Genomic DNA, 16978 nt, shown 5'->3' with positions numbered 1-16978 from the left:
CTTGCTACAGGTACTATCTTTTTACCAGAAGTATCTAAACTAAATAAACAAAACTATCTTTTTATTCTGCAGCTAAGGCCTCTGGTCTTAGACGCTCCCACTAGTGGAAACATACTCTCAACATCCATTCTACCAGGCCTTTCACTATTCACTCTTCAATGAGGTACCCCCTCATCCTTCAAAACTCCAGCGAGTATAGGCCCAGTGCTGTCAAACTCTCATCATGTGTTAACCCAATCAATCCTGGGATTATTCTCGTAAACCTCCTCAGGACCCTCTCCAATGCCAACACATCCTTGCTCAGATATGGGGCCCAAAACTGCTCACAATTCAGATATGGGGCCCAAAATTGTTCACAATACATATGTTTGTACATATGACAAACTCAATTTAATATACAATTAGTGGAGGAATGCAGTGGGATGAAGTGTATCTGCTACCTTATTTCATACAGATGAACCTGTAGGCTTTGGACTCTCCCACAAACATCCCAGACCTTCGAGGAAGATTACATTGTCGCCTGTTTAAATGTTGCAACATCATGTTGATTTTATCATACTCAAAGTTAATGCTGATCCCTTGTGTTACATCCACAGAACAAATAAAATTAAATGAACCTCACTGTTATCTTGATTCTGGAACGTTTATCTCAACCCTCGGCATGATCAGCACTGCAATTTTTTTCTAAAGGTTTCCATTAATGTAGACTATTTGGGTTACAACAACATTGGGGAAATACAAATCAGAATATACAAGATGTTCCTTGGTGATAAAATAGGCAAACAAACTAAATGTTTAAACTTTAAGCTTTATTTCCCAAAGAAAACAGCCTTCAATTTTTTTCTCGACTTGCAAAAACACCAAGTGATTATATAATCTATTCTATAACAATCTTAGGGCATTCATCAATCCTTATCGATTGGTACATTTCTTGAGCAATAGGATGCTGAAATTGAACTTCCCTAAACACACAAAGGATGGATTTGTTCCTTCAGCAATATTTTTAAGGTAGTCTGCTTGAATACCACATTTTTGGAGATTTTCCCTTAAAAGGGAGAGGTTATTTCACACAACATGGTACAGTGGTAATTGTTTAGGATTTTAGATTAGAATGATTTTAGATTAGAAAGCAGAGCGACATTTAAATAAACTGCACTGAATATCCTGGAGACAGTCAACTAAATAATTTACAAGATCGAAGAGCTTCTGGGTGAGAGAGGCCCGCAGCTGCAACAGTGTTTTGACATTAGTATTACTCGTTCTACAGCTGCAACAGAAGTCAGTGGTTACAATAAAAAAAAATGGAAGCCAAGATAATCTCCATTTGTTTGCAAATTCTTCCACCCATATCCTGGGCCCTTGCAGGATCCCTGTTGATACACAACTCATTTTAGCTTTCAACAAGTCCTTCAGTAGTACAGGTGCACAACCTTTTATCCGACGATCCAAATAACGAAAACCTCCGAATAGCGACATTTTTTAGGTCCTTGAAGAAAGGTCCTTGAAAACGTTCACCGAGGGCGACCCGTCTTCACTGTCTTGCACTGTCTTCACGTCGGCGATTCTAGCAGCGCAGTGCAGTCACCGGAGACGTCAGGACCAACGGGACACCGACCCCCAGGCCCACCGCAAGCACGGAGACCCCAGAGACCCACAGCCAGCAGCAGCCCAGCCCCGTTCCAACTCCAGAGGAAAACTGCAAACTGGCCGGAGACGTCAGGACCACCAGAAGCCGCTCCCCGATGGGCCGCTACGGCGACAAGTGGCAGTTCGCCCACAGCCCGAGCTGCGCCCTCTCATCGGGACACCGACCCCCAGGCCCACTGCAAGCACGGAGATCCCAGATCAGCAACTCCAGCCCAGCCCCGTTCCAACTCCAGATGAACACGCAGTGTATGGGCAGAAGCTGATAGTGTGGAAGGTACTTCTTGTTCTTGGGGTCGCGCAGCTCGGGCTGTGGGCGAACTGCCACTTGTCGCCGTAGCGGCCCATCGGGGAGCGGATTCCTCTGGAGTTGGAGGGGGAGTGGGATATTGTGCTGTTTGATCGCCCCCTACTATCCCAGGGACAGGGAGACAGGACGTTCACCGAGGGCAGCCCGCAGAGGTGACAGTGGAACCTCCGGTCGGTCCTCTAAGAAAAGGGAACTAAGTCCCCATTCATAAAAGAGAAGGTGAGAGTATATTGCACGGGAGGGTTAATAATTGACAATCTGCTGCTACCTGCCCGCTGAGTTAAAAAGTTCTCACGGTAGACACGATACACAGTGTATCGTGAGTCTTGCGTGGGAACTTTTAAACTCAGCATGCAGGCAGCAGCAGATTGTAGCTCCCTTCAGTTTCACCCCACCTACACCCCTCTGCTTCCCGGCCATGTGTGTGACCCCTTCCCTCCCCTCTCCAGCTCCCCGCTCATTGCACCGGCGTGGGGGCTTTGTACTGTCTTCACGACGGCGATGGCTGCAGGTCAGTGTAGTCACCGGAGACGTCAGGACCAATTGGACGTCGACCACCAGGCCCACTGCAAGCACAGAGATCGTAGAGACCCACAGCCAGCAGCAGCCCAGCCCAGCCCCGCTCCAACTTCTTCTGCCGGGATCAAGGCGCAAACTCGCGACCTTGCGGATATGAGCCGAGCACTCTACCACTGAGCCAGCCATTAAAATCTACGCAAAAAAATTTCCATTCCGAAGACCGACAAATTCTGAATTACGAAAGGTGTCTGGTCCCAAGGCTTTCGGATAAAAGGTTGTGCACCTGTATACCGACCAGTGCAACGAGAAAGAGCCAAATGCTACACAGTGCTCAATTTGAATAACACTTCCACAGGCAAACACCTCCGAAAATGCTGGTTTATATGCAAATCGCTACTAGAATCTTGACTATAAACTAGTATTTTTAAAGAACAGTCATGACATCTTTAGCTCTGCAATGAAATTATATACAATTGCACTTTCAAGAATACAAATATATTACTCAAAGCTCATGAAATCGCATATTTATGCAGTAGGAATGTGGATCTGATGTAACCCATGTGAAATTGTATTTCAACTTGCTTCTAAATTACATTTTTTAAACAGCTTGAGAATTCACATTTAAGTTATTCATCAGACAATTATTTCAGCAAAACAAACTTTACCAAATTTACTTTGTTCAACGCATTTATTGCATCTCAATGGGAATACATGCAATGGATCAAAGAGAGAAAATCAAACAAATTTAAATTAAAAGAGTAATATTTTAAATATATGTATTTTCCCCACATTAATTCCAGATACAGTTACTTGGAATGGTATACTATATAGATATTGACAGATCTAAAGAGACATAAATGAAACACTTTCAAACTGCATAGCATTTTTACAAAATAACTGTCATGCCTGAGAACACTAATTCCACTGATCAACAGTGACCTCCTTATTTGGTGGCTACACCTTTTGCCAAGCAGTTTGCGCAAACAGTTTGACATTTCCCTGGGATACACACAGTACATAAAATTTCTTTAAAAGGTGCAGGTGTGTTGAAGAGATTATGGGTAATGTTTGGGATTACTCACGTACATACAAAAATTTAAAGACAACAGTTTAATGACAAAAAAACATCCAAAAAAACTTCAAATATCTGTTGATGAAAAAAAAGATATGAAAGCTGGTGATGGCAGGAAAAAAAGTGCATTTAAACAGTTGTGATCCCTTACTGAAAGACATCCGAGAACATCAATCCATTATTGTCTTTTTCAAAATAAACATTCCCACTGTCTGATATTTTACTACTGGTCCATTAAACAAAGAATACATAATGCAACTTAAAAGAAATTAAATAGAACAATTTTACATACTGATAAGATATAAATATGACATTTAGATAACATTTTCTGTCTTGGTATGCAGCATATTTTTGCCAAGTAACACTTTTATGCCAAGATCAGTGCAGACCATGGAAGTTAACGTCAAATTTTATATTACTTTTAAATGAATTATAAATAATTTGAAAATAATGCTTATTTAAAAAACTGTTTGTATGTTCAATTCATTTTTTGCAGTTGTGAATTGTTTCAGACAAAACATCAGACTTGGAAGATTTGAGGGGTGTAAGCACATTCATTTATATGCAAATTGCTACCAGAATCATGACTATAAGCTAATAGGTATACAGAACGGACATGACATCCTAAGCTCTGCAATGAAATTATATACATTTGCACTTTCAAGAATACAAATACATTACTTCAAGTGGCTCATACACAACAGCTGCAAATCTGCAACCCAAGTTATCGTTAGGTGCAGAGACGCACTAAAAGGCATCAGGAACATACACCCATCTTTCAAGTTGCAAAACACAATCCAAAATGGACAATTTCAGATAAATTAGGGCATAACATCAAGAAGTACATTCCTAAGGGTTACTTTCACAGTTGTGCTACACCTTTTACAATATGAAAGTCTGAATAAGCATTGAAACATGACTGGTGATTTGCTTGGAGTAGTGAATATCAACTGTTGTCATCTTCAGCATTCCCATCATTGCATGAACTGTAGCTGCAAAGCAAACAATATTAAAATTTGTGACTCACTATTTCAAATGAAAGTTGTTTTCATGAGTTCTGACCCAGGTCTGGAGCTAGAACATTGTTGCCATAGTGTAGGATTAATACTTCCCACATTTCAAGCACATGCACCTCTATACTCTGAATGCAAAAACAGCTCCATTATTAATCATTTGATTGCATTACTAGGATACATGCTACTTAAAATTCACCAAGTACTATGTACATTGCTTTTGAAGTTCAGAGAATAAAAATAATATACACTTTTCTTCAAGCTTGCTCTGGTTTAGTTGTCAAATTTAGAGATGAAATATATAGCATCTTTTACAAATGCAACTTGTCCTAAAGTGCTTCAGAGCCAATACAGCACTCAAGAATTGTATCATAGGGAAATACAATATCCAATTTGTTAAGGCAAGATCCACTATTTTGACAGGGAATGGTATTTGAGAGAGAAATGATGACCAGAATATTGAGCGAACAAATGCTTTTTATTTGATAGCTAGATTATTTTATACCCCTGAACAAACTGGAAGTCAAATATCTTGCATGAAAGCTGATCCTTCCAAAAATGCAAAAACGTCTGCCTTGATTATATAGTCATCCTTAAGTAGAGTTTCAATAAGCTTCGGAGGCTATAACGTTAACACTATGTCAAGGCTAACAAAGTATTAGATGTATTAGATAAAAGCATGCAAGATAATAGTGCACAATTGTCAAAACAATATATTCCGTCTTCCATTATTTGCGTGCAAAAGGTACTGTATGAACAGATCTCGTTGAACTTGAAAATTCAGAATTTGCTATGAGTTGAATCACTTATTTAAAAAAAATACGATTTCATTGCATGACTCACTCTCATGCACTGAATGTTTTAAAGTTGCTGTCCCTGCACGGTAGATACAAACATAACTTGGCACACAGATAAATTTTACTAACGTCAGGCCAAGTTTTCTCATTGACATGGCTACTAACTACTACCAAGTAATATCTCTGTCCCCCAAGTATAAAAAATCCTTCATGTTTTGATATTGGACATTTTAAGATAATTTCTACCCCTTCTTTTCCCTTATCCTTTTTTGACCTGCAAATCCAATATTTCCCAATTACTCTCTTTATCTTATTTGTCACTGAGCAAATGAACATACATTTTAATGAAATCGTGAGACAAATAATCACTGATCTGACTGGATGGCAGAGCAGGCTCAAGAAGCTGTTACTTTACTCATTCATGTCTTTTTTTTATATTCACAGGTACACAAAAATGCTGGAGAAACTCAGCGGGTGCAGCAGCATCTATGGAGCGAAGGAAATAGGCAACGTTTTAGGCCGAAACCTTTCTTCAGACTGATGGCTGATCACTTTTATATTCACACTTTGTTTTCAGTACTTGCATGTAATTTTACAGCCTTACAATCCAACAGCTAAGGAGATGCCCAGATGCTTGCCTGATTCACTCAGGAACCCAGATGCCCACTTTCTCTTGCTAAGACATTAGTAGCTTGCATTAGCGACAACATGCCAAACACAAAAATGTAACTTAAGTGTGCATATATGCTATTCTCTATTCTCCAAAAAGAAATTCTAAACCATTATTTTCAAGAATCCTTTGGGTTAATTTAAGAATTAATGTTTGAGGCATTTGCATGTTTCAATAAGGTTTATACATTCTGAGCAATGCATTCATTTTCAGCTTCTGACATCTATATAACAAAAAGTCTCATCTTGACCACTTCCTGTCTGCGCTGTATATTGAATTTAGAAAAAACTCGACCATATATCGCTATGGTTTTTGGCTATCTTACACAGTCTTCCTCAGCTGAGGCAGCCCCGAGGATTTTTCCGATTGATGAAAATTAAAAAAGTTATGAGTGTTTAAAAAATCTTGAGATCAGCTGATTGGTCTCCTTGCCTGCCAATCACCACGATGAAGGTAACACCCCATCCCGGGGGGACGGGGCAGGACTATAAAACCCCAGGTGCCTGGACGCGAGTCAGTCACTCTGGAAGATCGCGAGGGAGAGTCCACAACTGTCATTCTAAGCTGTGAATCAACTGAACTGTGAGTCTGCAGTGTATTTGCAATAATGATTTGTTAGCTCTTAATGACAATGCAATGAGTTATTTGGCAATTTGGTGGCCTGCACTCTGCTTGAAATGCTATGAAATTGAATGTGGTGGCCTGTGTGATGTACATGTAATGTAATATGTAATGCAAATGCCAGTGCCCCTTGAGGCCAAATGCAGAAGTTGGCAAATGTACCTGTGCCTTGTGATTGAGGTTAAGTGACCTTCTGGAAGTTTCAGTTGATTGCAGATTAAACCTTTCCTACAAGATGTCGGACGTGTATTCATTGTGCTAGTCACAACAAGGTCTTACAGAAGACATTACATGGTGTCAGAGTAAAAAAAAAAATGGAGAGCCTTAAGCTATCGGGCCCACTCTCCAGGCAAGGGGAAGCTTGAGAGACTGTGAGCCGAAAAAGAAAAAGAAAACACGGAGCCGAGGACAGTTAACCAGTCCCGATGCTCGGTCAAAGGAAACAGAGAAAACAAATGTTCGGAAAAAAAAAGCAGGTAACAGCCCAAGTGAAAGAAGAAAGAAGCAAGAAGAAGAGCAAGAAACACAGGGGTGGCAGCCCGAAGAGTAAGCACACGGCCTCGCCTCCCCTTGAAAGCACCGGAGGGCCCAGAGCCGATCAGCCTCACGATTCTCACAAACACCCAGCAGGTCCAAAAGCCCCGTTCAGAGGGCCGGGCTACCCCCACTTGTGGGAGAGGAGCGGCCGGCCGGCTGCAGAAAAGCGACAGACAAGGCCTTCACTTACCGCCACAACGCAGGCGCCGCCGCTGACTATGAAGCGCAGCCGAAAGGCGACGGATACAGAAGGCCGGTGGCCGGCCGCAAGCTCATGGTGGTGCACCGGGAGACGGAGAGAAGGTCGCTGTAGATTGGTTATTGCATGTGAACCAATCATAGTAGAGTAGCATGACTAACCCCACCTTACTGTATACTTTATATTAACACCCACTTCCTACACTGTGTGGTCCTGGCGATGATGAACTAGCAACTAACAACCTGCTGTACCGCTATATTATGTGTAACAATTAAAGATGACTTTAAACTCCAGGCTGTGTAACATACTTATTTACATGGTGTGAGAAGTGGGATTTGAACCCATGCCTCCATCGTTCTCCTATGTCAGAATCGAAGATAAGCTGCGCTGGCTTTCGACACGAGTGAGCCATGGTGATACAAATTAAACTGATAAACAGAAATAAACCCGATATACGGACGCAGTGGGTTACTTCAAGCTTTCCGACACCATGTAAAAGATACCCTGATCTATTCGATGGCAAGCTAGGCAAGCTGCCTGTGACCTATAAGATCGCTATTGACCCCAAAATCACCCAGCCGTCCGTGCCCCCACCGTGTGCCAAATGCCATGCGAGACATAATTGAGAATGAACTGAAAAACATGGTCTCCATGGACGTACTAGCCGAAAACCAGCCAACCCACTGACTGGGTCTCCACCATGGTTGTCACCTTTAAGAAAGACAAAAACGAGTTCAGCGTGTGCATTAATCCAAAAGATTTAAACACTGCCATCAAGCGCCCGCACTATCCAATGAGAACTGCCCAGGACGTCGCTGCACAAATCGGGCGCGCAACAGTATTTTCCGTCCTTGACACAAAAAAGCTCATTTTGGCAGATACCACTAGATGACGAGTCATCAAACCTCACCACATTTGCCACACCAGTCCTGTCCTGTCACGGTAACCTGCGATGCCTCACAATACGGGCTGGGCGCAGCCTGCCTTCAAAATCTGCGGATGGGACTGTACTACCTGTATCTTACGCCTCCCGCACCATGACGGACACCGAACGGCGCTATGCACAGATCGAGAAAGGGCTGCTAGCCGTGGTCTTCGCTTGTTCAAAATTCAAGGACTTGATCTTCGGGAACACCTTTACAGTCAAAACAGACCACCAACCACTTGTAACCATCCTTAATAATCCTATTCACGCAGCACCTGCACGGCTGCAGCGTATGATGATGCTGTTCCAGCGGTTCGACTTCAAAAATTGTTTACAAAAAAGGAAAAGATATGCTCGTTGCTGACACTCTTTCTCGTGCATCACGTGCATCCAGTGAACGACACCCCTATGAACGGGACGAGTTTACGGTTCTTAAGATCGACTTCATTCCCACGGAACACTTGCGCCATCTGGCTGAACACACAGCCGCCGATAGCACTCTTCAGCTACTCTCATCCATAATCAAAAGAGGCTGGCCGGACAGGCAATCCAGCACACCACCGGAGGTGCAGCCGTTCTTCCTGTTCCGCGATGAGCTGGTAATACAGGATGGTGTCATAGTTAAGGGCCACAAAGTCGTGTTCCCTTCATCCTTACAAGACGAATACTACAAAGAGGTCATCCAGGTTGCCACGTTGGCCCACGCACAGGGCATGTTCTACTGGCCTGGCATGGCCAAGTACATACGGGACAGGACAGCCTCCTGTCCCATCTGCAAAAGTTTGGCACCATACCAACAGAAACAGCCTCCGCTACAACAACCCCCACCTTGGACGTCGGTAGCAGCAGACATTTTCGAATGGCACGGTAAACACTATCTAGTCCTGGTCGACTACTACTCTAACTGGTCCTTGAAGAAAGGGCCTTGAAGACGTTCACCGAGGGCGGCCCACAGAGGTGACAGCGGAACCTCCGGTCGGTCCTCGAAGAAAGGGGAACTAAGTCCCCATTCATAAAAGAGAAGGTGAGGGTATATTGCGCGGGAGGGTTAATAATTGACAATCTGCTGCTGCCTGCCTGCTAAGTTAAAAAGTTCCCACGGTAGACACGATACACAGTGTATCGTGAGTCTGGCGTGGGAACTTTTTAACAGCGGGCAGGCAGCAGCAGATTGTCGCTCCATTCAGTTTCACCCCACCTACACCCCTCTGCTTCCCGGCCATGTGTGTGACCCCTTCCCTCCCCTCTCCAGCTCCCCGCCCATTGCACCGGCGCGGGGGCTTTGCACTGTCTTCACGTCGGCGATGCCAGCAGGTCAGTGCCAGTCACCGGAGACGTCAGAACCAACGGGACACCGACCCCCAGGCCCACTGCAAGCACGGAGATCCCAGATCAGCAACTCCAGCCCAGCCCCGCTCCAACTCCAGAGGAACACGCTCCCCGTTGGGGCAGAAGCTGATCGTGTGCAAAGTACGTCTTGTTCTTGGTGTGGCGCAGCACGGGCTGTGGGCGAACTGCCACTTGTCGCCGTAGCAGCCCATCGGGGAGGGGATTCCTCTGGAGTTGGAGGGGGAGGGGGGTATTGTGCTGTTTAATCGCCCCCTGCTATCCCAGGGACAGGGAGAGCGGCTTTTGAGAATGGTGGGCAATCACTTCCAAAATTCTGCCCACACAGTCAGTACACCTCTCCTACACTTGTCTCCCGCACTAAGATCATCTTGCAGAGAATGATCCCAGCCTAATCCTCCCTATTCTCTCCTATTCTGCAAGAAAAAACTACATTGAAGACTAAAACTCGCGATCGAGTAACTCCCGGGATCGAGGCGCAAACTCGCGACCTTGCGGATATGAGCCGAGCACTCTACCACTGGGCCAGCCATTAAAATCTACGCTAAAAATCTTCCATTCCTAAAGCCGAAAAATTCCGAATTCCGAAAAGTGTCTGGTCCCAAGGCTTTCGGATAAAAGGTTGTGCACCTGTACTTTAGATAAGTATTGCCACTCTACCTGATCAAATGCTTTCTCTGCATCCAAAGAAATAATTGATATATCTTCTTCCTCTACTTTATGTGAGTACATTATATTAAACAGACGTCTCAGACTATTAAATTAGTATCTTTAGGTATAAACCCCGTTTGATCAGGGTTTATCAATTTACTAATATATTTGCTTAATCTTCGTGCTAAAATCTTTGCTAAAATTTTCTGATCTGTATCTAAAAGTGATATAGCTCTGTATGAGCCCGGATCTTCTAAATCTTTACCTTTTTTTGGAAATAGCGTTATAGTGGATTCTGTTAGTGTTTCAGGTAGGTTGTTTTCTTTAAAAGCAAGGGAGTATAAATTAAATAAATAAGGGGTCGTTATCTCATGATTTTTTTTTATAAAATTCATTATTAAAACCATCTGGTGCCGGTGTCTTACCATTTTGCAGCGATTTTATTGTTTCACCTATTTCTTTGATTGTAATTTGAGCTCCTAGTTCCTCTTGTTCCAAAAGGTCCAGTATTGGAAGATTAGTTATCTAGAATTTTTTTTATTTTACTATCTTCTATTTTAATTTTAGATGTATATACGTTTTGGTAAAATTGAGCAAATCTATTATTAATATCTTTAGGTAGTATTAGTAATTCACCTTTCTCTGATTTAATTTTGGTTATAGCATTTTCCTTTTCTTGTTTTTTCAATTGGCGAGCTAAAAGCTTATGTGGTTTGTCACCAAACTCAAAATGTTCCTGTTTTGTAATTTGGAATAGACTTATTACTCTTGCCGATAAAATTCGATTAAGTTTAAATTTCAGTAATATTATCTTATTGTGTTTATCTGTCGTGGAATCTTTAGCATTATCTAACTCTAACTCCCTGATTTCTTGTTCTAACAACATTTGTTCTGTCTTATTCTTTTTATTTTGAAAACTTTGATATGGAATTATAATTCCTCTCATAAATTCCGTAAAAGTTTCCCATAATAAAGAAGGCAAAGTACCTGGTATATCATTTGTATCGAAAAAAAAGTTTCATTTGTTGTTTGAAATATTGATAGCCTTGCACGTCATTTAAAATATGAATATTAAACCTCCAAAAATTTTTTTTACCTGGCATTCCCTCAAATTTTACTGAAAACGTCAACGGAGAGTGATCTGAGATACTACTAATGTGGTATGTTGGGTTGTTTGTATATGGCATTAATTTCATATCCACTAAAAAATAATAAATTCTTGAATAAGTTTTATGTACCGAAGAGTAAAACGAGTATTCCCTTCCAACTGGATTAGCAGATCTCCATCCATCTATTATATTAGTATTTTTTATATATGTATTTAGAAGTTCGCTAGTCTTAGATTTTAAATTACTCTTCCTTTGTTTTGCTGATTTATCTAGATATGAATCTAAAACACAGTTAAAGTGTTAAAATTAAAACACAGTTAAAATTATCACATTTTGGTAATTAAACTGATATTATGTCTATAATTTTATCAAAAAATTGGGGGTTGTCAAAATTCGGAGCATAAATGTTTATCAAAGTTAGTGGGGTTGCATAAATTTCTACCGAAACTATAATATACCTTGCAGTTTACATGTCAAGTAACATCTTTGTAAGAGACTCAAAAAAAGGAAAATGTTGTTTCCATTCAAAAGACTAAGGAAATAACAGATTCAGTTTTCCAGTTTATATTATGTGGATCTCAAAAGTGGCCTCACATGTGAAGGGACAGACAGTTAATTCATCATAGCAAATGCAGTGTTGGGAAATAGCAGGAGCAAATCTGGCTTGACTAAAACACTTTCAGCAGAATTGCTTCTTTATGCCCAGTGCCTTAGGTCAAATACAATTATTCTTGCTAGACCACAAGACCACTAGCACTTCTATGAACATACATGCAAGGGGGATGGAGAAATTGGAGAGAAATTAAAAGTAAATAACATCATTTAGCTGCATGTTTTGAAACAATGATCCAATATTCAACAAAGCAGCGAGGGCTTAAACTTCAAATACATTACAATCTGTTTATGCCATTTTTAATAAATTAGATAATGATATCAGTAGGAAAATACACAATGTACTTCAAATAAAAAAAAACACTCACTCACACATTCTAACTTTTAGCACACAAAATGATATCCAGATAGAACCTGGAGTGTACCTTTGTTTACAAGAAATCCTTGATGTTTAGATCTGCTAGAGGATCCTTTGTTGCAGGTTTCTTGGGGCTCTGAGTAGCAGGCGTTGGACTTGGGGAAAGCTAACAAATCAGAGACCAAAGGAGGCAGAAAAAGCAGCAACACAGTGAGGCTGAGAGATTAGAAAGGGTATTATACTTCACATGCATAGACTGCTCAAACATAATATACTACATGCATTTTTGTTTTAAACACATATTCATGAAGACAAGAAATTTGAAAGAGCCAGCAGTATTAAGCACAGACTTTGCCAAGAAACAGCAGCCGCTATATATTTCTCACAAATAGTTCCCAGGTATACACTAGGAATTTTACCTATATTCAGATAATCAGATCTTGAGATAGTCTGTAATCTGGGATAAAATCATATCTCACACTTTCATGGTGTGCTTAAACAATTTATTAGCAAGGAGCTGTTTTATCCCAATTAATGCTAACCTCCAACTATTAGACACAAGGAACAGCAGATGCTTATTCACAAAATATTTGTGCTTTTTCCCCATCATATTGCCTTTTAGTACTAAATGTTGCAACATTTTTTGCAGATATTGAATAACTCTCCTTAATTGGCAAATAACAGGTTCTGAATGCAAATGACAATCTCAAAGTTATAAATAACATATTTTGCACTCTAGCCGACAGCCTTCCTTTGTTCCCACATCAGGTATTTAAAAATGAAAGTAGGAAAAAATATTTAGAGTCAGAGTGTCACAGTCATACAGCAAGGCAACAGGCCCTTCAGTCCAACTTGTTTATGGCAACCAAGACACCCCATCTACATTCGTCCCACCTGCCTGCGTTTGGCCCGTATCCCTCTAAACCTTTCCTATCCATGGATCTGTCCAAATGTCTTTTAAATGTTGTCATAGTGCCTGCCCCGACTGCCTTCTCTGGATCTGATCTGGATCTCTTGCATATTTCATCCCCTGCTCTTACAAATAGCTTTGGTGACCACACCCTGTTATAAAGCTATTCTGTATACTATTCTTGAAAACCATACAGAATAATTGAACTACACAAAACTCTTCAATAATTTAAGTGACTGCACAAAAGGATCCATTACAATTGTTACAGGAGATTATAGTGATAAGTGAGCTAAATAAGATATTTAAAAAATGTCTAATTGAACAATACAATTGCCTCTCTTCTGTTCAAAGTGAATTTAATAGAGTAAAACGATCTCTTTCGCTGATTTAGTGGATAGAAGCAAGCAAAATATCTCAAGGTGAATGTTGGTAGATTTTACGTTGAAATATTACCGTGCGCCTTGTAACAGATGAAACAGATCAGTAGTTGAGAAAATTAGATAAGCAACTTTAGGGTAGTGACAACAACATGATAACATTTAAGGTGGCAATGGAAACCACTAACCAAAGGCTCTTACAGAACTGCAAAGATTCAGCCTAATTGTGCACTTAAATGCCTGGAATGGAGCTTTAATTACTAATTCAATCCAAAATAAAAGCACAAAGATGGTTATTTCATGTTCTGAATCTTGGGCTACATGTGATCTGTTGAAAATTTAATGCACACCCAGTACCATCTTGGGATTGAAAAATAATCGGAAGTTCAACTTCCTTGAGTTTCTTGCATACAAATGGCCAAAATGTATTTTGCCTACAACCAAGTTTAGGGTAAATGCTTTACCTGTTTATTCAGTAACAAAATAGGCAGTTTGTCTTAACTCAGCAGGATTATCTTGCTCTGGGTTTAGGATGAAAACAATACCAACAGTGATCCGCTTAACTCTCTGGCAACACAACAAATCATATTTGTAATACCAAAATCTCTACTTTCTATGTTACCAAGCTAGCAGATATCCAAAAAAAACGTTTCTATCTTGGATAGAAACAATGCCTTTGTTGACCAACATATTGATAAAAGCTTACCGGTGGTCCAGCACCAAATGCTGGTCTCATCATGGGCTGAGGATACATCATTGGCTGCGGAGGCATCATGGGTACATTTGTACTTGCAGGTGGCTAAGATGGAAAGAATGTTACATATTTAATTTAGATAGGATTTAGCAAATAACTACATTGCTGTATTAATTTTTTTCCCCAGACAGTATTTGATAATACCAATATAAATTAAGTCAGAAAAATACATACTGAAATAAAGTAAATTTTAGATCACAAACAATTAAACAGATGCCATGAAGTTTCTTCTACTTACCGTCCCAAATCCCCCAGGTACTGGCTGAGCATTAGGTGCAGGTCCAACTGGTGGGGCAACTCCCTATGAACAATATATATGGAAGAGCAGATGTGAAAATACTGGTATCGGTACATTTGATTTAAGCAAAATTGTGTTGAAAAAAATGGTTATTTTATTTTATTTTACAAGTTATTGCAGATCTCTGGCATTGTCCCTTACTTTGAGATTTACATAAGATTACTATAGCACGGAACAAATGATTCCCTTGATGATCCAGTCAAAGCAAACAACTGTCAGCACATATCCATTGCCTTCCGTAAATGCCTTAGTGAATAACTAATGTTCTAACTTGCTTTCAATTTGGTTTCTAACTTAGTTTCTATTCCAGACATGACATTACAACTGAGTTGAAAAGGGAAAAGTGTGTTCCATTGATATGACGATGCACTTTTAAAGGATGGAATTTCTTACACCAACGAAAAGCCGAGAAATATAGTAATTCAAAAAAATGTGCTAACTTGGAGAGGACATGTCATTTTATTCTGATCCATCAAGGTACCTTGTCGAAGATATGAGCAGTTCAAAAGATATTAATTACAATGCTTTCATTTTCAGTGCAGGTAAGCAAGAGTATTTTTGGTGTCCAATGCATCACTGAAACCAACCAGTGCTAATTCATGCACCTTTTAAAAGGCAGGGTATTAGATCAACCATTGCTCAATGCCACAGGTTTAGATCCATTGAAAACAATTGTGACTGTACGAGCAAATCCTCTGTTTCATGAACAACGATACTGTCCACTTCCTCCTGGAAGTCCAAGCTAAAGATTAATGGTCAAGGGCCTGTCCCACTATACGAGTTTACCCAAGAGCTCTCCCGAGTTTAAAAAAAAATCAAACTCGTGGTAAGTATGTAGAATGTACGTAGCAGGTACGTCGGCGTTCGGGAAGTCTCTTAGCGGCTCGTATCGCTAACGGCAGGTACTCGGAAAATGCGGTAAGCTCGTGAAGTTTTTTCAACAGTGTGAAAATTGTCCACGAGAGCCCCGAGTACCTACGAACGGCTATTACCATAATTCTCCGAGTTCAAATCAGGGGAAACTCGGGAGAACTCTTGCATTACCTCGTACACTGGGACAGGCCCTTAAGAGTCAAAAACCCAGAACAGTTCAAAGAGCAACAAAACCCACTCTTACATTCACGCTGCCATGGCAGGGCCACCAGCATAATCATGCACGAGTCTCACTCCAGCACAGAAGTGTGAAAATGCACACCTCCAGATTCAGGGTAGTTTCTTCCCAGCTATTATCAGGCAACTGAATCATCCTATCAACAATTAGAGTTGTTCAGAGCTAATATCTACCTCATTGGAGACCCTCAAACTATCTTTAATCAGACTCTACTAGACTTTATCTTGCAATAAATATTATTTCCTTTATCATGCATCTGTACATTGTGGATGGCTCAATTGTAATCATGTATAGTCTTTCCACTGACGGGTTAGCACGCAACAAACGCTTTTCACAAGCAAATGTACCTCGGTGCACGTGATAATAAACAAAACTAACTATCAGGAATTGTAAAATTCAGGTATTGAACCATGACAACCTGACATCACCAACATTCTTTCTACTCAGGAAAAGGTCACACAACAGACTGGTAATGTTACTGTGCTGCCTACTGTACAGAGACATACATATGCAGGAAATATTGCTGGTAAATAATAGATAGGTCTCCTAAAATGTCTCTGATCAAAGAATAAGACATCATCTTCCATTGTATGCTTGCATCTACTCCTCATATTCCATTTCCCTCATCATACTTCTGCTTTGTAATTCACGCAATTTATATAAATTCTACACCTACTTTCAGGAAATTCATGTTTCTTCAACAGTATTTTTCAGTTTTAACACGGAAGAATCTAATTTAGATTTACATTAGTTGATTGTATTATACACTAGGGTGCAATGAATTCCAGTTCAAAGCTCCAGAGTAAACAGTAATTACAATAAGTATACTATTAAAATAACAGCAAATGCAAGAACAGGATGGTGCAAAGACTTTGGTGCACATAAATACTAAAGTGCAATAATGAAATAGCCATATGGTGCAAAGTTAAGATTAAGAATACGTAGTAGCAGTACAGGGAAGAGTATGATTAGTTCATTGGTCTGAATGCCGAGTCTACAAAGCTGTTCTCAAGTCTGGGCTTCAAGCTCCTGTATCTTTTCTCAGAAGTTGAAATAGAGAAAATTGAACAACCAGGATGACAGGCATCCTTGATAATACTTCAAGCCTTTTGGATGCAACATACCATGATGATGGACTGGATGA

The 16978-nt window shown here is 40.5% G+C and overlaps 1 protein-coding gene across 14 annotated transcripts in view; it reads right to left on the bottom strand.

Annotated features, from left to right (window-relative positions):
- Positions 1 to 3142: 3142 nt before the first annotated feature.
- snap91a (synaptosome associated protein 91a) overlaps positions 3143 to 16978 on the bottom strand; it is a 140430-nt gene continuing 126594 nt past the window's right edge. For 13 of the 14 annotated variants that reach the window (XM_055635886.1, XM_055635887.1, XM_055635885.1 and 10 more), the window contains 4 exons: positions 14664 to 14726; positions 14378 to 14470; positions 12452 to 12550; positions 3143 to 4537 (listed from right to left, as the gene is read on the bottom strand). In XM_055635886.1, the coding sequence (XP_055491861.1) occupies positions 12458 to 12550; positions 14378 to 14470; positions 14664 to 14726 (249 nt within the window). In that variant the 3' untranslated portion in view covers positions 3143 to 4537; positions 12452 to 12457. The remainder of the gene's footprint in view (positions 4538 to 12451; positions 12551 to 14377; positions 14471 to 14663; positions 14727 to 16978) is intronic. The other variant, XM_055635888.1, reaches the window with a different exon arrangement.

The sequence above is a fragment of the Leucoraja erinacea genome, chromosome 5, assembly GCF_028641065.1.
Source record: "Leucoraja erinacea ecotype New England chromosome 5, Leri_hhj_1, whole genome shotgun sequence".
Lineage (NCBI taxonomy): Eukaryota > Metazoa > Chordata > Chondrichthyes > Rajiformes > Rajidae > Leucoraja > Leucoraja erinaceus.
This window is presented reverse-complemented; position numbering and strand designations above follow the sequence as displayed.